This window comes from Pristiophorus japonicus, chromosome 9, assembly GCF_044704955.1.
Source record: "Pristiophorus japonicus isolate sPriJap1 chromosome 9, sPriJap1.hap1, whole genome shotgun sequence".
NCBI lineage: Eukaryota > Metazoa > Chordata > Chondrichthyes > Pristiophoridae > Pristiophorus > Pristiophorus japonicus.
The window spans coordinates 64,890,738-64,914,515 of record NC_091985.1 but is presented as its reverse complement, the minus strand read 5'-3'; the positions used below and the strand labels follow the sequence as shown (position 1 = coordinate 64,914,515).

The 23,778-nt window shown below is 46.9% G+C and overlaps 1 protein-coding gene across 1 annotated transcript in view; it reads right to left on the bottom strand.

The window, feature by feature from the left end:
• The window catches only part of syt14a (synaptotagmin XIVa), a 371,819-nt gene that overhangs the window by 47,627 nt on the left and 300,414 nt on the right, over positions 1-23,778 (bottom strand). The window contains exon 6 of the mRNA XM_070889413.1: positions 9,012-9,461. Within this exon, the coding sequence (XP_070745514.1) occupies positions 9,012-9,461 (450 nt within the window). The remainder of the gene's footprint in view (positions 1-9,011; positions 9,462-23,778) is intronic.

Genomic DNA, 23,778 nt, shown 5'->3' with positions numbered 1-23,778 from the left:
GCAACATTTTACATCCTTGTACTGATCAATCAGGAACATTACAATATATTCAGAGAAAGATTGGTGTTGCAGAATATTACTGTGGACATAGTGTCCCCATATTGTCATGGACCACAGGGCTCACTATGACAGTTGGCGATAGGCGACTTACACATGAACCCCACCCAAAAAATTTGGGCATCATCCTGGATAGGACACTCACCTATCGGCCTCATCGCACCAACACTGGCCAAAAAATAAAAACCAGAGTGAACCTGGTCCGGAACAGTGGCCCTAGTCTACTCTGCCATGAGGACGGTGTCAGGGCTGCTCAAGGCCACTCCAACTGAGTGGCTCCCAGTGCTGTCCTACATGGTCCCACCTGCCATTCGCCGTGATGCCACCATGCTCCGTGTGATGGAAAAAATCATGGGCAACATCGACCTTCCCATTCACAAAGACTTGAAAAACTGGCCTTGAAAGCACTTAAAATCGCGCTGGCCATTCTGGGAAACAGCAGCCAATATTCATGCAGCTGATATTGACCCAATATCCAGATGGGCAGAATTGTGGGACATAAAGAACAAACACCTCACCACTGACCCAACAGCAAAGGTCCCTGGCTTTGACCTCCCTCGAAGACAGTGGACAGTGCTCAACCGAATCCGCACAGGGCATTGACGATGCGCACACCTGCTCCACAAGTAGAAGATGAGGGACGAACCGAAGTACGACTGTGGCCACGAGTCCCAGACCATGGAACACATCACATCAACCTTCCCACTAAGGTCTGTTGAGGGATGCACCTCATTTCTTCACTCAGCATCTCAGGAGGCCATCGAATGGATAGCCAATCTAGACATCCCATTATAAGCTTTTCCTGTCATACGAAACAACAACTACGGCAGTATGCAATATGCTGTACAATAATGCCATGGATAGTGGGCTCACCATTGACTGAAGAATGAGCTGCCAGCTTGGATAGTGACAAACATAGCACTACAATATACCATCCTTGTTTGACTTTTGATATGTATTGCAGTTAAATTAAGTTACGCACTTGAGTTAATTTAAGTGACAGATAAGTAACCCTCTCAGAATTTCCCTGGATAAAGGATCCCATTAGATGGGTTTATAATAAATGTTCCTGCAATGGACTATGCCATCAGTAAACCATTACTAGAATTAATTATGAGCTTACTGATATTTCAATATGTTACACAAGATATTCTCATTAACTGTAATCATATTGTCAACTAAAATGGCATGAATACTTTGCCCTCTTTTCATTTAAAAAAAAATTAATTCTTGGGATGTGGATGTCGCTGGCAACACTGGCATTTATTTCCCATCCTTAGTTGTCCGGAGAAGGTAGTGGTGGTGAGACTAATTCTTGAACCACTGCAAGAGGTTTGGTATAATTGAGTGGCTTGCTAGGCCATTTCAGAGGGAGTCACAAATAGAAACATAGAAATTTACAGCGCAGAAGGAGGCCATTTCGGCCCATCTTGTCCACGCCAGCCAACAAAGAGCCGCACGGCCCTTGGTCAGCAGCCCTAAAGGTTACATATAAACCTATGAACAATGACGGAAAGGCAAAGAGCACCCAGGCCAACCAGTCCACCTCACACAACTGCGACACCCCTTATACTGAAACATTCTACACTCCACCCCAGCCGGAGCCATGTGGTCTCCTGGGAGAGGCAAAAACCAGACAAAAACCCAGGCCAATTTTGGGAGAAAAAATCTGGGAAAATTCCTTTCTGACCCATCCAGGCGATCGAAACTAGTCCAGCAGATCGCCCTGGCCATATTCGATTCCCTGCAGTACTTACCATTATATCCGCGCCGCCCAACAAAAGGTCATCCAATCTAATCCCAATTACCAACTCTGGATCCATAATCCTGCAGATTACTGCACTTTAAATGCCCATCCAACCATCTCTTAAAAGTGGTGAGGGTTTCTGTATCCACCACTCTTCCAGGCAGCGAGTTCCAGATCCCCACAACCCTCTGCGTAAAGAAGCCCCCCATCAAATCCCCTCTAAACCTTCCACCAACCACCTTAAAACTATGCCCCCTTGTAATAGACCCTTCCACCAATGGAAATAGGTCCTTACTATCCACTATGTCCAGGCCCTTCAATATTTTGTACACCTCAATGAGGTCTCCTCTCAACCTTCTCTGTTCCAATGAGAACAAACCCAGCCTATCCAATCCGTCCTCATAACTAAGATTCTCCATTCCAGGTAGCATCCTCGTAAATCTCCTCTGCATCCTCTCTAATGCAATCACGTCCTTCTTATAATACGGCGACCAGAACTACACGCAGTACTCCAGCTGTGGCCTAACCAAAGTATTATACAATTTAAGCATAACCTCCCTGCTCTTATATTCTATGCCTCGGCCATTAAAGGCAAGCATTCCGTATGCCTTCTTAACCACCTTATCCACCTGGCCTGCTACTTTCAGGGATCTGTAGACAAGCACTCCAAAGTCCCTTTGTTCATCTATACTATGAAGTGGCCTACCGCTTAATGTGTATACCCTTTCCTTATTAGCCCTCCCAAAGTGCATCACCTCACACTTCTCTGAATTAAATTCCATTTGCCACTGCTTTGCCCATCTGACCAGTAGATTTATATCCTCCTGCAGTCCATGACTTTCCTTTTCATTATCAACCACACAGCCAATTTTAGTGTCATCTGCAAACTTCTTAATCATACTCCCTATATTCAAATCTAAATCGTTGATATATACCACAAAAAGAAAGGGACCCAGTACTGAGTCAGGTGGAATCACACTGGAAACATCCTTCCAGTCACAAAAACATCCATCAATCATTACTCTTTGCTTCCTACCTTCAAGCCAATTTTGGATCCAACTTGCCACTTTGCCCTGGATCCCATGGGCTTTAACCTTCATGATCAGTCTACCATGTGGGACCTTATCAAAAGCCTTACTAAAGTCCATATATACTACATCATATGCACTACCCTCATCGACCCTCTTGGTTACCTCCTCAAAAAATTCATTCAAATTAGTCAAACACGATTTTCCCTGAACAAATCCGTGCTAACTGTCCCTAATTAATCCTTGCCTTTCCAAATGTAGATTTATCCTGTCTTTCAGGATTTTATCCAATAATTTTCCCACCACTGAGGTTAGGCTGACAGGCCTGTAATGACTCAGCCTATCTCGTTGTCCCTTCTTAAACAATGGTACTACATTAGCAGTCCTCCAATCCTCTGGCACCATGCCAAGATCCAAAGAGGACTGAAAAATGATGGTCAAGGCTTTTGCTATTTCATCTTTTACTTTGCTCAACAGCCTGCATTGCATTTCATCCGGGCCTGGGGACTTATCTACTTTCAAAGCTGCCTAACCCCTTAATACTTCCCTCTCACTATATTTATTTCATCCAGAATATCACATTCCTCCTTGATAGCAGTATCTGCATTGCCCCTTTCCTTTGTGAAAACAGATGTTTTCGTTAAGAATCTTACCAACATCTTCCGCCTCCACCCTCATGGTCTCCAACAGGTCCTACCCTTTCTTTAGTTACCTTCTTACTCTTAATATATTTATAGAACATCTTAGAGTTTTCCTTAATTTTACTGGCCAGGAATTTCTCGTGCTCTCTCTTAGTATTCCTAATATCCTTTTTAATTTTGCTTCTTAACTTTCTATGGGCCAGATTGGGTAAGGGCGACAGGTTTCCTTCCATAAAAAAAACAGTAGTGAACCAGTTGCATTTTTACGACAACCTGATAGCTTCATGGTCACTTTTACAGTTTTCTAGCTGCAGATTTTTTTTAAACTGACTTCAAATTCTCCGACTGCCATGAAAGAAAGATTTGCATTTAATATCATCATCATAGGCAGTCTCTCAGAATCGAGGAAGAGTTGCTTCCACTCTTAAAATGAGTCCTTAGGTGGCTGAACAGTCCAATACGAGAGCCACAGTCCCTGTCACAGGTGGGACAGATAGTCGTTGAGGGAAAGGGTGGGTCGGACAGGTTTGGGGCACGTTCTTTCCGCTGCCTGTGCTTGATTTCTGCATGCTCTAGGCGATGAGACTCTAGGTGCTCAGCGCCCTTCCGGATGCACTTAGGGCGGTCTTTGGCCAGGGACTCCCAAGTGTCAGTGGGGATGTTGCACTTTATCAGGGAGGCTTTGAGGGTGTCCCTGAACGTTTCCTCTGCCCACCTTTGGCTCGTTTGCCGTGAAGGAGTTCCGAGTAGAGCGCTTGCTTTGGGAGTCTTGTATCTGGCATGCAGACAATGCGACCCGCCCAACGGAGCTGGTTGAGTGTGGTCAGTGCTTCAATGCTGGGGATGTTGGCCTGGTCGAGGACGCTAATGTTAGTGTGTCTGTCCTCCCAAAGGATTTGTAGGATGCTGTGGAGACATCGGTGGTGGTATTTCTCCAGCGACTTGAGGTGTCTACTGTACATGGTCCATGTCTCTGAGCCACACAGGAGGGCTAAAGTATGCGGATGATGCCTGCGTCTGCGCACATACAGAGGCTGAACTCCAGGATATAGTTGACGTATTTACTGAGGCGTACGAAACGATGGGCTTTACGCTAAACATCCGTCAGACAAAGATCCTGGCGGAAGTTATAGCAGATGCATTCGTTATAATCTACCAAAATTCTCTGGACTCTGGGGAGGTACCAGCGGATTGGAAAACAGCTAATATAACGCCTCTGTTTAAAAAAGGGGGCAGACAAAAGGCAGGTAACTACAGGCCGGTTAGTTTAACATCTGTAGTGGAGAAAATACTTGAAGCTATCATTAAGGAAGAAATAGCGGGACATCTAGATAGGAATAGTGCAATTAAGCAGACGCAACATGGATTCATGAAGGGGAAATCATGTTTAACTGATTTACTGGAATTCTTTGAGGATATAACGAGCATGGTGGATAGAGGTGTACCGATGGATGTGGTGTATTTAGATTTCCAAAAGGCATTCGATAAGGTGCCACAGAAAAGGTTACTGCAGAAGATAAAGGTACGCGGAGTCAGAGGAAATGTATTAGCATGGATAGAGAATTGGCTGGCTAACAGAAAGCAGAGAGTCGGGATAAATGGCTCCTTTTCAGGTTGGAAATCGATGGTTAGTGGTGTGCCACAGGGATCGGTGCTGGGACCACAACTGTTTACAATATACATAGATGACCTGGAAGAGGGAACAGAGTGTAGTGTAACAAAATTTGCAGATGACACAAAGATTAGTGGGAAAGCGAGTTGTGTAGAGGACGCAGAGAGGCTGCAAAGAGATTTAGATAGGTTAAGCGAATGGGCTAAGGTTTGGCAGATGGAATACAATGTCGGAAAATGTGAGGTCATCCACCTTGGAAAAAAAAAGTCAAAGGGAATATTATTTGAATGGGTAGAAATTACAACATGCTGCGGTGCAGAGGGACCTGGGGGTCCTTGTGCATGAAACTCTTTTTGGAGTTTACCTGCAAAACAAAAACATTAATCGGTGCCACCCGCCCTGGATGACACACCAGACATTTACAAGGCCCTATTTTTTTTCCTTTTTTTGGGTTTTTTTTTTTGGGCACTAAAATCAAATTTTCCTTTTTCCAGTGCCCCCTATAAAAGGGGAGGGGGACACTAAAAGCACCAGCAATTAAAACAAATTAAACTTTAAAACGTAAAATCAAATTAAAATTTGGTTGCCAGGCGTGATGATGCACTCCAGTCCCTCCGGTGCCCACCTCTCGCGGAAGGCCGCGAGCGTACCGGTGGACACCGCGTGCTCCATCTCCAAGGACACCCTGGACCGGATGTAAGAGCGGAAGAGAGGCAGGCAGTCAGGTTGAACGACCCCCTCGACCGCCCGCTGCCTGGACCGGCTGATGGCACCCTTGGCCGTGCCCAGGAGCAGTCCTACGAGGAGGCCTTCGGACCTACCCGCTCCCCTCCGCACAGGGTGCCCAAAGATCAGGAGAGTGGGACTGAAGTGCAGCCAGAATTTCAGGAGCAGCCCCTTCAAATAATAAAACAGGGGCTGCAACCTTGTGCATTCCATAAAAACATGGAACATGGACTCTTCCAGACCGCAGAAATTGCAGGCGGCCTGGGAGTCCGTGAACCGGCTTAAAAATTTGTTGCACGGCACTGCTCCGTGCACCACCCTCCAGGCCAAGTCCCCGATGAATAGTGGGAGGACCCCTGCATAGAGTGCCCTCCATCGGGGACCCCCGCCTCCTCCGGACGGCAAGATGGTACGCCATGGCGTGTCCGGACGGCCGGCGAGGATGGCAAAGTTGAGAGTGTGCAGGAGCAGCCCGTACAGGAAACCCCTCCGCGCGGAACTGAAAGGCACGGAGGGGATTTCCCCGAGGCGGCTCAAGTTGTGAGGCGCCGGCCCCCGAGGGATGTTCCGGGGTTTGGCGCCGATGAGGAATTCCGTCTCCTTGTGCATGAATCCCAAAAAGCAGGTGCAGCAGGTAATCAGGTAGGCGAATGGAATGTTGGCCTTCATTGCGAGAGGGATGGAGTACAAAAGCAGGGAGGTCCTACTGCAACTGTATAGGGTATTGGTGAGGCCGCACCTGGAGTACTGCATGCAGTTTTGGTCACCTTTCTTAAGGAAGGATATACTAGCTTTGGAGGGGGTACAGAGACGATTCACTAGGCTGATTCCGGAGATGAGGGGGTTACCTTATGATGATAGATTGAGTAGACTGGGTCTTTACTAGTTGGAGTTCAGAAGGATGAGGGGTGATCTTATAGAAACATTTAAAATAACGAAAGGGATAGACAAGATAGAGGCAGAGAGGTTGTTTCCACTGGTCGGGGAGACTAGAACTAGGGGGCACAGCCTCAAAATACGGGGGAGCCAATTTAAAACCGAGTTGCGAAGGAGTTTCTTCTCCCAGAGGGTTGTGAATCTGTGGAATTCTCTGCCCAAGGAAGCAGTTGAGGCTAGCTCATTGAATGTATTCAAATCACAGATCGATAGATTTTTAACCAATAAGGTAATTCAGGGTTACGGGGAGCGGGCGGGTAAGTGGAGCTGAGTCCACGGCCAGATCAGCCATGATCTTGTTGAATGGCGGAGCAGGCTCGAGGGGCTAGATGGCCTACTCCTGTTCCTAATTCTTATGTTCTTATGTTCTTATCCTCCACCAGCCTGCCCTCGCCGCACAGCACTGACCCCAGTCATCAAGATCCACGGCGCGGCCCTGGGCACCATGGACCATTTCCCATACCTCGGGAGCCTCTTATCAACAAGAGCAGACATTGAAGATGAGATTCAACACCGCCTCCAGTGTGCCAGTGCAGCCTTCGGCTGCCTGAGGAAAAGAGTGTTTGAAGACTAGGCTCTCAAAACTGCCACCAAGCTTATGGTCTACAGGGCTGTAGAAATACCCGCCCTCCTGTATGTATTTAATAACGCCTTTCATGACCACTTTTCACATTTTAAAGCGCTGTACAGCCAATTAAGTACTTTTATAATGTAGTCACAGTTGAAATATGGGAAACGCGGCAGCCAATTTGCGCACAGGAAGCACCCACAAACAGCAATATGATAATGGCCAGATAATCTGTTTTCATTATGTTGATTGAGGAATAAATATTGGCCTGGACACCGGGGATAACTCCCCTGCTCTTCTTTGAAATAGTGCCATGGGATCTTTTACGCCACCTGAGAGTGTAGATGGGGCCTCGGTTTAACGTCTCATCCAAAAAACGGCACCTCTGACTGTGCAGCACTCCCTCAGCACTGTACTGGAGGGATTTGAACTCACATTCTCTGGATTTTTAGTTTAGGCCTATGGATAGATAGTCCAGTAACTTAGCTATTACATGTGCTATGCTGACAGCATTAAAAATGGCCCAAAGCTGAAGAAAAATAATTTAACTTAAACAATTGTTCCAGCACTAGCTGCAGATGACAAATGGAGCTCCTGATGACTATTTGAGCAAATTAATCATAAGGTGTAAACTGAACAAGACAGTCAGGAAGGTCTTAGCAATTGAGCAAGGTTCTGGAGGATTGTGTCACTTGTAGAAATGTAACTCAACATGAGGTGCTGTCTTCAGGACTTGAGATGAGTAAAAGTAGAAACAATATAATATATAATGCTGGATTATGAAATAATAAATATTTTAGCCGGAATTTTAATAGCTTGGCAGGTTGGGAGCAGGGGGTGCTCGAAAGCATTGTTCCCTAATAAGGTGCACGGTTGCGCAGCTCTCTGCCGGTCGCATGGAGCCCGAGAACGGCTGTTTCAATCACACATGTGCAAAACTGTGAATGAGCCACTCAGCCCCTTAAAGCGGTTACGCACCCCCCAAAAATAAGAGGGAACAATGCTCGGAAATGGTCAGGAAACCTGGGGAATGGGCTTCCCTCAGTGCCCTGCTGCATTTAATGACAGGGCCTGATTTGCACAGGAAACCTCTGTTTCCCACCTGCAGCCAACCAGATTGAGAGGCTGGCTGGCTGCGGGTGGGTAGGCTTGCAGCACTAAGCCGCAAAGAGGAGGAAGGGAGGGATTGGGCGGGGGACAGGTGGTCGGGGCGGGTGATGAGCGGAGGAGCACGGGGAGGGCTAGAGGAGCAAGGTGGGGTGGGGGTCAGGACCAATTGGAGGGCCGGGAACAATGGGGGTCCAAATGGGGGGCAGAGGTCGGGCCAGAGTGGACGGGAGGGGGGTGGGGTGGGGGAGAGCTGTCAGGAATGATCTGACCTGGAGTGCATGATTGAGGGCCAGAGGAGATGGGGGGGGGGTGTTCAGAGCATCATTGAAGGGCCAGGAGGAGCATGGGGTGAGGGGAATCTGAAGCCTCGTTGCGGTGTGGCGGGGGGAGGGGTATTGCAGAACATCAAATCAAAATGAAACCTATATTATGACCAGTAAGAAGGTAACACAAAATTGTTTTCAGGTTCAAACATTATCCAGTATCTGTGGTAGGCTTATTACATTGACCACTTATCCAATAATGCATTAGAGCACACTGAATCTACAATTACTACAACTGTTTCATTTTTACTTGAATTACTTACAGTGAGACTGCCGCAAGGCTCCAGCACAATTGGAACGGACATCTTGCCTTGAAGATTTAGCTTGGTGAGATAGAATACCTTTTCACCAACAATCCTTTCTTTTTTCATGCGACGTATACTGTAGAGCCTAAATCGAACTGCATAATTACCAATCATTTCAGACTCAATGCGATTAAACTTAAAGGCCTCTGTGAAGACAGGGGAAGACCCTCGCTGGACATTTGTTTTTGATCTTTGTTTCTTTGTGGGAAGAAGCACAAGATGTACTTGCCACGAGCTGTTGCCAGTTCGGTTATGTGTTGGAATGTCTGTAACAGCTGTTACTGTTACCATAAGTTTCTGTGCTTGTGAGTCATAATCAAAAGTGACATCCAGTGTGCCATATTTTGATACAGGTTCTGGATCATAAGCTTTTGGTAGCTGTGCAGAAGATCCTCTTGCTGACATATCCTATGGAATAAAAAAAGATTAAATAAATACAAATAACTTCAACTCATAAAGTTAAGTCATTTTTGGCACAGATAATGCCTCTCTTCCCTCCAACAAAAATATCAGCTCTATAATAAGAACATAAGAAATAGTAGCAGGAGTAGGCCTTACGGTCCCTCGAGCCTGCTCCACCATTCAATACGATCATGGCTGATCCGATCATGGACACAGGTCGACTTCCCTGTGCGCTCCCCATAACCCCTTATCATTTAAGAAACTGACGTGTTTCCAGAAAGGCAGTACACTATACTATTGTATGTGAATTACTCAACTGTGCCCAGCTTTCCAGTAAAAGCTTAATGTTTATTACTGTGGAGAGAAAGTAGAGTTAACGTTTCGGGTTGATGACTCTTCGTCAGAACTGGAGAGTGTTCGGAAGGAACAGATTCTTAACAAGCACTGAAAGGGAGAGGGGAAGAAAGAACAAAAGGGAAGGCCTGTGACAGGTTGGAAGACAGGAGAGATTAGAAAGACAAAAAGGATGATGGCCCAAATTCAAATGGTAATGCCAGGAGTTAGAAAAACAGTAGTCAAGATAGGGTGTGAATGGTGGGATAATGACCAAATGCCATTCGAGACAAGGAGAAAAAAATAAAGAAACAGGCTCTGATGGGGAGAGAAAAGGGAGCCAAAGATTGGCAGTGGTTACGCTCTGAAATTTTTGAACTCAATGTTGAGTCCAGAAGGCTGTAAAGTGCTTAAACGAAAGGTGAGGTGCTGTTCCTCGAGCTTACGTTGAGCTTCGTTGGAACAGTGTAGGAGACCGAGGACAGAGAGGTCAGAGTGGAAATGGAGTGGAGAATTAAAGTGGCAGGCGACTGGAAGCTCAGGGTCACACTTGCGGACTGAACGGAGCTGCCCTGAAAAAGCGGTCACCCAATCTACGCTTGGTCTCCCCAATGTAAAGGAAACCGCATCATGAGCAGCGAATACAGTATACTAAATTGAAAAAAGTACAAGTAAATCGCTGTTTCACCTGGAAGTAGTAACATAGAAACATAGAAAATAGTGCAGGAGTAGGCCATTCGGCCCTTCGAGCTTGCACCACCATTTAATATGATCATGGCTAATCATGCAACTTCAGTACCCCATTTCTGCTTTCTCTCCATACCCCTTGATTCCTTTAGCCATAAAGGCCACATTTAACTCCCTTTTGAATATATATAACGAACTGGCCTCACCACTTTCTGTGGTAGAGAATTCCACAGGTTCACAATTCTCTGAGTGAAGACGTTTCTCCTCATCTCGGTCCTAAATGGCTTATCCCTTATCCTTAAACTGTGACCCCTGGTTCTGGACTTCCCCAACATCGGGAACATTCTTCCTACATCTAACCTGCCCAATCCCGTCAGAATTTTATATGTTTTTATGAGATTCCCTCTCATTCTTCTAAATTCCATTGAATATAAGTCTAGTCGATCCAGTCTTTCTTCATATGTCAGTCCTGCCATCCCGGGAATCAGTCTTGTGAACCTTCGCTGCACTCCCTCAATAGCATGAATGTCCTTCCTCAAATTAGGAGACCAAAACTGTACACAATATTCAAGGGATGGCCTCACCAAGGCCCTGTACAACTGCAGTAAGATCTCGCTGCTCCTATACTCAAATCCTCTCGCTATGAAGGCCAACATGCCATTTGCCTTCTTGGGGCCCTGGTTAGTGGGAAGGGAGGAGGTAAAAATGCAGGTGTTGCATTTCCTGTGCTTGCATGGAAAGGTGCCGTGGAAAGGGGAGCAGGTGCTGGGAGTGACTGTGGAATGGACCAGGGTGTCGCAGAGGGAGCGGTCCCTTCGGAATGCTGAGAGAGAAGGGGAGGGGAGGGGAGGGGAGGGGAAGATGTGAGTGGTGGTGGGATCACACTGGAGGTGGCGGAAATGCCAGAGGATAATCCGTTGAACGTGGAGGCTGGTGGGGTGAATGGTGAGGACAAGGGGAAGCCTGTCATGGTTCTGAGAGGGAGGGGAAGGGGTGAGAGCAGAGGTGCGGGAAATAGAACAGACACAGTTGAGGGCCATGTTAACCATGGCAGAGGGAATCCTCTGTGGAGGAAAAAGGAAGACATGTCAGAGGCACTAGTGTGAAAGGTGGCATCATCAGAGCAGATGCGACGGAGATGGAGAAACTGGGAGAATGGAATGGAGCCCTTACAGTATGCGGGATGGGAAGAAGTGTAGTCCAGGTAGCTGTGGGGGTCAGTGGGCTTATAGTGGATCCTGGTCGAAAGCCTATCCCCAGAGATGGAGATGGAGAAGTCGAGAAAAGGAAGGGAAGAGTCGGAGATGGACCATGTGAGGGTGAGGGAAGAGTGGAAATTGGATGCAAAGTGAAATAAATTTTCTAGTTCAGGGCGAGAGCAGGAAACGGCACCGATACAGTCATCAATGTACTGGAAAAAGAGATGAGGGAGGGGACCCGAGTCGGACTGGAACAAAGAATGTTCCACATATCCCACGAAAAGGCAGGCATAGCTAGGACCCATGCGGGTTCCCATAGCAACACCTTTAAGTTGGAGGAAGTGAGTGGAGTTAAAGGAGAAGTTGTTCAATGTGAGAATAGGTTCAGCCAAGCGAAGGAGGGTGGTGATGGATGGGGACTGGTTGGGCCTCTGCTCGAGGGAGAAGCAGAGCGCCCTCAGGCCATCCTGGTGGGGGATAGAAGTGTAGAGGGATTGGATGTCCATGGTGAAAAGGAGACGGTTGGGGCCGGGAAACTGGAAACTGTTAAAGTGACGGAGGGCATTGGAGGAGTCGCCGATGTAGTTGGGAAGAGAATGGACAACGGGAGAAAAAATACAGTTGAGATAGGAAGAAATAAGTTCTGCGGGGCAAGAACAGGCTGAAACGATGGGTCTACCGGGAAAGTCCTGTTTGTGGATCTTGAAGGAGGTAGAAGCGGGCTGTGTGGGGTTGGGGAACTATGAGGTTGGTGGCTGTGGAGGGAAGATCTCCAGAAGAGAAGCGGTCAGTGACGGTCATGGAAATTATGGCTTGATGTTCAGTAGTGGGGTCATGGTAGGAGGGGGTGTCAGAGAGTTGGCAATCAGCCTCTGCAATGTAGAGGTCGGTGCGCCAAACAACAACAACGGCACCCATGTCAGCAGGTTTGATGACAAGGTTGGGGTTGGATCAGAGCAAGCGGAATGCTGCAAGTTCAGAGGGAGGTAGGTGGGGGTAGGTGAGGAGAGCAGAGAAATTGAGACGGCTAATGTCCCATCGGCAGTTTGCAATGAAGAGTTCCAGAGAGGGTAAGAAGCCAGAGAGAGGGATCCAGGTAGAGCGAGAATCCCACCATTCACACCCTATCTTGACTAATGTTTTTCTGACTTCTGGCATTACCATTTGAATTTGGGCTATCATCCCTTTTGTCTCTCTAATCTCTCCTGTCTTCCAACCTATCACAGACCTTCCCTTTTGTTCTATCTTCCCCTCCCCCTTTCAGGGCTTGTTAAAAATCTGTTCCTTCCAAACATTCTCCAGTAGATTTGAGGGCCTGGTCTTCAAACATTCTTTTCCTCAGACGGCCGAAGGCTGCGCTGGTGCACTGGAGGCGATGCTGAATCTCCGCATCAATGACTGCCTTTGTTGATAAGAGGCTCCCGAGATATGGGAAATGGTCCACATTGTCCAGGGCCGCGGAGTGGATCTTGATGATTGGAGGGCAGTGCTGTGCGGCGGTGACAGGCTGGTGGAGGACTTTTGTCTTACGGATGTTAAACGTAAGGCCCATGCTTTCATATGCCTCAGTGAATACATTGACTATATCCTGGAGTTCAGCCTCTGAATGTGCACAGACACAGGCGTCATCCGCATACTGCAGCTCAATGACAGAGGTTGGGGTGACCTTGGACCTGGCTTGGAGGCGGCGTAGATTAAGCAGCTTCCCACTGGTTCTGTAGTTTAGTTCCACTCCAGCGGGAAGCTTGTTAATTGTGAGGTGGAGCATGGCGGCGAGGAAGACTGAGAAGAGGGTTGGAGCGATAATGCAGCCCTGTTTGACCCCAGTCCGGACGTGGATTGGGTCTGTAATGGATCCGTTGGTAAGGATCACGGCCTGTATGTCATCATGAAGCAGCCGAAGGATGTTGACAAACTTTTGGGGGCATCTGAAACGGAGGAGGACGCTCCATAGACCCTCACGGTTGACAGTGTCAAAGGCCTTTGTAAGATCGAAAAAGGCCATGTATAAGGGCTGGCGCTGCTCACTGCATTTTTCCTGCAACTGTCGCGCTGCAAAGGTCATGTCTGTTGTGCCCCATAGGGGACAAAATCCGCATTGTGATTCCGGGAAGAGCTCCTCGGCCACAGGGAGAAGACGATTAAGAGAACTTGAGCGACAACTTTCCCAGTGGCTGAAAGCAGGGAGATTCCCCTGTAGTTGCTGCAGTCGGACTTGTCCTCTTTTTAAAAAATGGTCACAATCACTGCATCTCTGAGATCTCCCGGCATGCTCTTCTCCCTTCAGATGAGAGAGATGAGGTCATGTATCCGTGCCAACAGCACCTCTCCGCCATATTTTAGCGCCTCAGCAGGGATTCCATCCGCACCCGTAGCCTTGTTATTCTTCAGCTGTTTTATGGCTTTGCCTACCTCATGCAACGTTGGAGTTTCACTGAGTTGGTGGCGGGTCACATGCTGCGGGATGGAGTCGAGAACACTTGAGTCAAAGGCAGAGTCTCGATTGAGGAGATCTTCAAAGTGCTCCTTCCATCAGGCCCTGACAGCCTCGGTGTCCTTGATGAGTGTTTCCCCGTTCTTGGCCAGGAGTGGGATGGGGCCTTAGGAGTTTGGACCATAGGCGGCCTTGACTGCAGCGAAGAATGCTCGCATATCGTGGCTGTCGGCCAGTTGTTGTATCTCCTGTGCTTTGTCCATCCACCACCTGTTCTTTAGGTCCCAGCTTTTTTGTTGGACCTGAGCCTTGAGCCGTCCGTAATGTTGTTTTGCAGCTCCCGAGTTGGGTTATTGCTTGAGGCTCAGAAATGCTTTGCGCTTGTGATCTATTAGTTCTTCGATCTCCTGATCATTTTCATCAAACCAGTCCTGATGTTTTCTGGTTGAGTGACCAAGTGTCTCTTCACAGGCACTGGTTATAGAGGCCTGGAGGGCAGACCAAGCGCTATGGGGATTCAGCATCTCAGGGTCATCAAGGCACGCCAGATTGGCCCCATCAAGCTTTTTCAGTGATTCTCCTTTGCTGTTCAATGCCTTAAGATTCCTTCGGTACTATCAATCCCATCTTCCCTCCAGTGCTCCTAGAACCCATCTCCATACTATCATCATAGGCAGTCCCTTGGAATCGAGGAAGACTTGCTTCTACTCTTAACATGAGTTCTTTGGTGGCTGAACAGTCCAATACGAGAACCACAGTCTCTGTCACAGGGGGACAGATAGTCATTGAGGGAAGGGGTGGGTGGGACTGGTTTGCCGTACGCTCTTTCTGCTGCCTGCGTTTGATTTCTGCATGCTCTCGACGATGAGACTCTAGGTGCTCAGCACCCTCCTGGATACAGTTCCTCCACTTAGGGTGGTCTTTGGCCAGGGACTCCCAGGTGTCAGTGGGGATGTTGCATTTTATCAGGGAGGATTTGAGGGTGTCCTTATAACATTTCCGTTGCCCACCTGTGGCTTGTTTGCGTGAAGGAGTTCCAAGTAGAGCGCTTGCTTTGGGAGTCTCATGTCTGGCATGCAAACTGGTCTGCCCAGTGGAGCTGATCAAGTGTTGTCAGTGCTTCAATGCTGGGGATGTTGGCCTGGACGAGGACGCTAACGTTGGTGTGTCTGTCCTCCCAGGGGATTTGTAGGATCTTGCGGAGACATCGTTGGTGGTATTTCTCCAGCGACTTGAGATGTCTACTGTACATGGTCCATGTTTCTGAGCCATACAGGAGGGTGGATATTACTACAGCCCTGCTTGGTGGCAGTTTTGAGGGCCTGGTCTTCAAACACTCTTTTCCTCAGGCGGCCGAAGACTGTACTGGTGCACTGGAGGTGGTGTTGAATCTCGTCGTCAATGCCTCCTCTTGTTAGGAGGCTCCCGAGATAAGGGAAGTGGTCTACATTGTCCAGGGCCACGCCGTGGATCTTGATGACTGGGGGGGCAGTGCTGTGCGGTGAGGACAGGCTGGTGGAGGACCTTTGTCTTACTGATGTTTAGCGTAAGGCCTATGCTTTCGTACGCCTCAGTAAATACGTTGACTATGTCCTGGAGTTCAGCCTCTGTATGTGCGCAGACGCAGGCGTCGTCCGAGTACTGTAGCTCGACGACAGAGGTTGTGGTGGTCTTGGGCCTGGCCTGGAGACAGCGAAGGTTGAACAGGTTCCCACTGTTTCTGTAGTTTAGTTCCACTCCAGCGGGGAGCTTGTCGACTGTGAGGTGGAGCATGGCAGCGAGAAAGATTGAGAAGAGGGTTGGGGCGATGACGCAGCCCTGCTTGACCCCGGTCCGGACGTGGATTGGGTTTGTGATGGATCCGTTAGTAAGGATCACAGCCTGCATGTCGTCATGGAGCAGGCGGAGGATGGTGACGAACTTTTGGGGGCATCCGAAAAGGAGGAGAATGCTCCATAGACCCTCGCGGTTGACAGTGTCAAAGGCCTTTGTAAGGTCGAAGAAGGCCATGTATAAGGGCTGGCGCTGTTCGATACTATACAATCCTACAAGCACTCTTTATCCTTAGTGCTCACAGACCCCATCTGGCCCTTGTTGTTTCTACAACCCAGTCTATCTTCAAATGCTCCCGTGCCTCACTTACCCCCAGTACTATTAGAGCCCAGATACCATCTTACTCCTACACCAGCTTCTTCAATGCCCACTGTCACAGGTCTCCCGTGCTCCAACTCTCCAATACTCCATCAGTGCGCTGCAAACTCAACATCTTCAGTTCCCTCAGACCCATAACTTCATGAATCCTCTTGGTCTGCAGGCTTTATCTTAAATGCACTTTGCAACACCTAGCTACAGCTTCTTCTTCCCAACAATCCCCATAGCTATCTCCAACTCATCTTGCTGCATAACACAGGCCTTAAAAACGGTAAGAGTTAGATACTAAGTATATCAGTAGAGGAACATGTGGCTGTGCCATTCAGACACATTGATGACATGGCAAAGTGGGAGGAGATAAAAAGGGGAAAAGATACTTTCATAAAGTCTAACAGAAACAATATAAAAACAAGTCAGAAACAGAAAAATAGTGGTGATTTTGGTATCCTATGTTCATTGGGCAGGCAGTGGGCGGGGCAGGTGAAGCATGCAGATAATGAAGCATTATCGCTTAGCAACGGTAGAAAAGAAATAGGACATGGGTATGATTACTATTTATTCATTGCAAGTCTCTAATCAACAGAGTGCTGTTATCAAGGCTACTTAAGCACTGGAATGATTTCAAGGGCATTTGGTTAAGACAAATCAAATAATGAAACCTTTTATAAATAAGTGGTAAGTCACATCTGAAATATTAGATGCCATTTTGAGCATTAATCTTTCATAAAAGCAACTACACCTCAAAATGTCATTGGCTGTGTCATGTATTCAACTATCATTGTAACCCATGTATAAGCTGATCTAAGTTGTACACCTTGAGAACATTGACCACAAGGGGCGAACTTGTGGGAGACACTCCTAACCTGAACTTTCAGGTATAAAAGGGGAAAGCTCCACCCACCTTCATCACTTGAGGTCTTGGTAATAAAGGTAACTGGTCACAGAGTGACCTTCTCTCAAGTATGGGCCTCATGTGCATTTATACTGCATAGTAAGGGCATATCATTGGTGCTGAGAAACTGGGATTTAAACCACGCGAGCATGGCCACTAGCAGCACAGAAGAGAGGTACTGTGTTGGTGATGACTGGGACGACTTTATTGAGAGACTACAGCAAAATTTTGTCACTAAGGAATGGTTGGTACAGGATTCGGCCGACAAACGCAGGGCTCATCTCCTGACGGTTTGTGGATCCAGAACGTACTCCCTGATGAAGGACCTTCTGGCGCCAGAGAAGCCGGCGGACAAGACGTTCGTAGAGCTCAGTAAGTTGATCTGGGAATACCTTAAACGGGCGAGCAGCATGCACATGGCGAGACACCAGTTTTACACACACCGGCGGCGAGAAGGGCAAAGCGTTCCAGATTTCGTGGCAGATCTCAGGCGATTGGCGAGCCTATGTAAGTTCCCAGATGCATGAAGAGCGGAGATGCTGCGAGACTTTTTTATTGAAGGCATCGGGCACGCTGGGGTTTTCAGGAAACTGATTGAGACCAAAGACTTGACCTTGGAAGCGGCGGCTCTGATAACCCAGATATTTATATCAGGGGAGGAAGAGACCAGAATGAAGTTTGACAAAAATCTTGGCTCAAATGCGTCAAACGACCAGGGAGTCAACGCGGCACACAGTTCTCTAGGCAGACAAGGGCAATCGGACATGCCCCAGCATGTAGTCGAACCCAAAGGGGGAATTCAACAGAGACAATGGCTAGCTGAACGGCGATTCATGCCATCGCAATGGACAATGCGGCCAGTAATGGGGTAATCAACACCTGTTAATGGTGCGCTTAAGGACAGTTACAGCGACAGTCAGAGACGATCGACTGGTAATGGATCTTTTGTTTCCAACAACGGGGCCTCCAGCTCATGCTGGAGGTGTGGAGGCAAACACCCAGCCAGAGCTTGCAGGTATCAGCAATATACCTGCAGAAACTGCAACGTCAGCCGTCACTTGGCGCGTATATGCAGGAAGCCTGCAGCCAGGTTGATGTACAAGGAGGACAGGCCCGATGTGAGCCCTACGAGGCCAAATGAATACTGGGGGAAATCGCTGGAAGCTGAAGTTCAGCGAGTTCATGTGGAGCACATATACAGTTCATATACCAGGACGCCACCGATAATGATGAAAGTGCTCCTCTATGGCATCCCAGTATTAATGGAGCTAGACACAGAGGCCAGCCAGTCCCTGATGAGTATCAAACAGTTCGAACGTTTGTGGGTATCCAAGGCCAGGAGGCCAAAATTATTGCTGATTGACGCACAGCTACGGACATATACAAAGGAGATCATTCTGGTGCTAGGCAGCGCCACAGTAGTCATGACCCACAAAGATTCGGAGAACAGGTTGCCACTCTGGATTGTCCCGGGGGACGTTCCCACACTACTGGGGAGGAGTTGGCTTGCTGTCATGAACTGGAAATGGGGCGATGTCAATGCAATTTCTTCTGTGGAGCGAGTATCATGCTCACAGGTCCTTGACAAATTTGACTCATTATTTCAACCCGGCATCGGCACTTTCATGGGGGCCAAGGTAGTGATTCACATAAACCCGGACGCCAGGCCAGCACACCACAAGGCCAGAGCGGTGCCATACGTGATGCAGGAAAAGATAGAATGCGAATTGGACCGCCTGCTGAGGGAAGGCATCATCTCGCCAGTCGAATTCAGTGACTGGGCGAGCCCGATCGTGCCGGTGCTCAAGGCGAATGGGTTGGTCAGGATATGTGGCGATTACAAGGCCACCATCAATCGGGTGTCACTCCAAGACCAGTACCCGCTACCGAGAGCGGAGGACCTCTTTGCGACGCTATCCGGTGGCAAACTTTTTTCAAAATTGGACCTGACCTCAGCTTACATGACCCAGGAGCTGCCGAGTGAGTCAAAAAAGCTGACCATCATCACGACACACAAGGGGTTATTTGAGTATAAAAGATGTCCGTTCGGGATTCGTTTGGCCGCTGTGATCTTTTCAGCAAAATATGGAAAGCCTCCTCAAGTCGATTCCAAAGACGGTGGTTTTTCACGGGTCGCGATACTGAAGAACACCTCCACAACCTGGAGGAGGTGCTACGTAGACTGGACCGGGTAGGGCTGCGACTGAAAAAGTCGAAGTGCGTCTCCTTAGCTCCAGAGGTAGAATTCCTGGGGACGAGGGTAGCAGCAGATAGAATCCGGCCTACTGAGTCAAAAACGGAAGCGATCCAGAGAGCAGCCAGACCCCGTAACACGACGGAGCTGTGTTTGTTCCTGGGTCTCCTGAACTATTTTGGTAACTTTCTTCCCAAATTGAGCACGCTACACGTGCTCCTACGCAAAGGTCGTGATTGGGTCTGGGGGGACAGCCAGGAAAGGGCTTTTGATAGAGCACGCAATTTGTTATGCTCCAACAAACTGTTAACGTCATATGACCCGTGTAAGAAACTTGTTTAAAGTGCGATACGTCGTCCTATGGGGTCGGGTGTGTGTTGCAGCATGTTAATGCCAATGGTCAGTTACAGCCGGTAGCTTATGCCTCCAGAAGTCTGTCCCAGGCAGAAAGGGGCTACGGGGCTGCTGTTTGGCAGGAAATTTGAGCTGGAGACAGATCACAAACCCCTAACGTCCCTTTTGGCCGACAACAAGGGCATAAATGCGAATGCATCAACCCGCATACAGAGGTGGGCACTTGCATTAGCCGCCTATGACTACAAAATTCGGCACAGACCGGGCACGGAAAACTGCGCCGATGCACTCAGCAGGCTCCCACTAGCCACCACTGAGGGGGCAACTGAGCATGATGCTGAGATGGCCATGTCTGTTGAAGCTTTCGAAAGCGAAAGGTCACCTGTGACAGATTAAAGTCTGGACAAATAAAGACCCGCTACTGTCTTTAGTTAAGAAATGTGTCCTCAATGGGGACTGGGCAGCCACGTACGGGGCATGCCCTGAGGAATTTAAACCGTTTCATAGGCGCAAGGATGAACTCTTGATTCAGGCCGATTGCCTACTGTGGGAAAACCGAGTAGTCATGCCCCAGATGGGCAGAGAGGTGTTTGTCAGAGAACTTCACAATGAGCACCCGGGCATTATCATGATAAAGGCAATTGCCAGGTCACACGTTTGGTGGTCAGGGATAGATGCAGACCTGGAACTTTGTGTTCGCAGGAGCAACATGTGTGCTCAGCTGGGCAACGCACCCAGAGAAGCCTCCCTTAGCCCCTGGTCCTGGTCCTGGCCCGCCAAGCCATGGTCACGCATCCATGTGGACTACGCAAGTCCTTTCATGGAAAAAATGTTTTTAGTTGTAGTAGACGCAACGCTACTCCAAATGGATTGAGTGTGCCATTTTAAATTCAAGCACATCCTCTGCCACGGTAGAAAGTCTACGGGCAATGTTCGCCGCCCATGGTCTACCGGATGTCTTGGTCAGCGACAATGGCCCGTGCTTCACCAGCACTGAATTCCAGGACTTCATGGCAGGCAATGGAATCAACCATGTCAGAACGGCACCGTTTAAGCTGGCCTCAAACGGCCAGGCGGAACAAGCAGTGCAGATAATCAAACAAGGGATGCTCAGAATCCAAGGGGGTTCCCTACAAAGCTGCTTATCACGCTTCCTGTTGGTCAATAGATCCCGACCACACTCGCTCACAGGGGTTCCACCCGCAGAGCTGCTAATGAAAAGGATGCTCAAAACCAAGTTATCCCTCATACACCCGACTATGAAAGAAATTGTTGCGAGCAGACATCAGTCACAATGTGACTACCATGACAGGAATGCGAGGGTGCGATGTATTGATGTCAATGACCCTGTTTTTGTCCTTAATTACGTTGCAGGGCCCAAATGGGTTGCAGGCACTGTGATTGCCAAAGAGGGGAATAGGGTTTTGGTACTTCAACTTACCAATGGACAAATCTGCCGCAAACACGTGGATCAAACTAAAAGGAGGTTCAGCAACCCCATAGAAGAAGCAGGGGAAGAACACGACGTAGAGTTTACTCCACCACAGGTGACCGAACACCAGAACCAAGTGGAGGAGAGCCCAGTCACTGTGGGCAGTCCTGCCTGAGGCTCCGCAAACAGCAGACACTCAGGCCAGCACCCAACAACCAGAGCCCCAACTCAGGCGCTCTACAAGGGAGTGTAAACCACCAGAGAGACTTAACCTCTGATCCCAATAAGGCTTTGGCGGGGGAGGTGATGTCATGTATTCAACTATCATTGTAACCCATGTATAAGCTGACCTAAGTTGTACACTTTGAGAACATTGACCACAAAGGGTGAACTTGTGGGAGACACTCCTAACCTGGACTTTCAGGTATAAAACGGGAAGCTCCACCCACTTTCATCACTTGAGGTCTTGGTAATAAAGGTATTCTCAAGTATGGTAGACTCAAGTATGGGCCTCGTGTGCATTTATACTGTATAGTAAGGACATATCAGGCTGTGAAGCATTTTGAAGATTCCTGGGTCTATAATAAGGCACTTTCTTCTTTCTTCTTAGGACATTGATATATTTATGGACATGATTCAGGTCTCTAAAATGCTAAACAGCATCAATAATGTGAACTGTAAGCAAGCTTTTAACTTAAATCTTGAATTGTGAACTGAAGGATGCAAGAAACAAAATTAGTAAATCCCAAGCAAGACAAAAGTTTAGCAATTTTTCTCCCACAGAATAGAGGATATGTAAAAGCAGCAAAAGCAGTTAAAGATTTGTCAGTTAATTCTTTAAAAAGATAATTTGGTAAATGTCTAGTTAGAAATGGGATTTTAGACTATAAGGATAGAAAGAGATAGAGTTAATTAAATATGCCATGGAAACCAGTTAATCTACGGAAGTCCATAAGATTGCATGGAACAAAAAAAGCCCTTTGACCAATGAAATCCATTGCTTCTATTAATCATGTAGAATTTGCCCTCAAAGGCAATTGAATTAAATCTCATATTATCTAGCTAACCTTAAAAATTACATTAATATTGCTCGACTTGTTATTTTTTGTGGAATTATTTAGGCAACAATAGGAGTACTGTCTGCCATTCTGAGCACCCTATTATAAGAACAATATACTGCAAAAACATTGGAAATGGTACAGGATATATTCATTATGATGTTACCAACTATGAAGAAGTTTGGTTTTTTTCTCCCCCAGAGTGAAAATGGTTAAGAAGTGTCTAGATAAAGGGCATCAACATTATGAAGGATTACATTGTTTTCACGAGCTAACAAAACAGAAACAAGAGAGCACAAATTTAAGATACATCTTAACACTGAAAAACTGAACAATGTTGTGTTTCTGATTTACACAGGAGATTCTTAAATAGACATTCATTATTGCAGACAACTATAAACGGAAATGCATAATTTGGGACAGTACAATATCTATGGAAGCAATTCACTCTCCTAATCCTCATTAGATACTACACATTAACCATTTACATTATAAAACTTAAATTAAATATTCCTAAGAAAGGAGAATATTTTCCCAAGTTTTAAGAAAAACAATTTGTAGGTGCTTATAGGTCCATTCAGACAAATAATGGTGGTATTTGGTAAATCAAAAACAATTACATCAGTTTGAAAATATTAAGCAGTCTTAAACGGGATTCAATTATAGGTTAGATGCAGCATAGATGCACCGTTACACAATCCCAATAATGTGCCTCAATCGCCGAAGAATGACCTGCAGTCCCTACTACCCCTACGCGATATAATTGGCAACAATTCTGAATCTGTCAAAATCCAATTCAGTTAGATTATCCAAAGTCAGCAGAAAGGAGATTTTTGTTTCATCCCTCTAGTTTGGATTGAAATCAAAGTACCAGAGGTGAAAGGGTGAAGTTCTGATCCCGACACCACCCATAAAGCAAAAGCTTTCACGAAATTTTACTTTGGTCAAAACAACTACTTAATCATTTTTCTTTGCCAAACTTTCTCTATTTACTCCCTATTATAAGAATAATAAAGATTATTTATGCACTATTTGTTAGTACTTTACATTTTTACGGAATGGTAATTTAATAAGATTTTAGCGAAAGATTATTCCAATCTTTCCAATTCTTCAGACCTGTTGGGTAAAATTACCTAGACTTCAATTGGATTACTAAGCTTGTTGTCTGGTTACTATCATTTCAGAAGATGGATAAAACATAACTTCTCCTGTGTAAACTGCAAAATGTTTCAGGTTCAAAATAAAAATAATGTTCTCCATAACATTAGATAATTGGCCATAAGTAATCGTCACATCATTAATTTTGTATGTAAGATAAAACCTGAATAGGTAAGCAAGTAAACATATTTGGTCAAAAATATATTGAATTTGAAAACCAGAAGACAAAACAAGATCTACTTAATTGTTGTTCATTATTTCCATATGTCAGTACACTACAGCCCTACTTACTGTCGTTTTATTCAATGCTGGCTGTATTAACTTTGTAACCTCCTACAATTTATAGCTGTATAACAATCCTCCCCAGAAATATGACAGATTTGTCTGATGTTTCAGCAAAGCACTGGGTTATTGCTGCCTTCGCGTCGGAG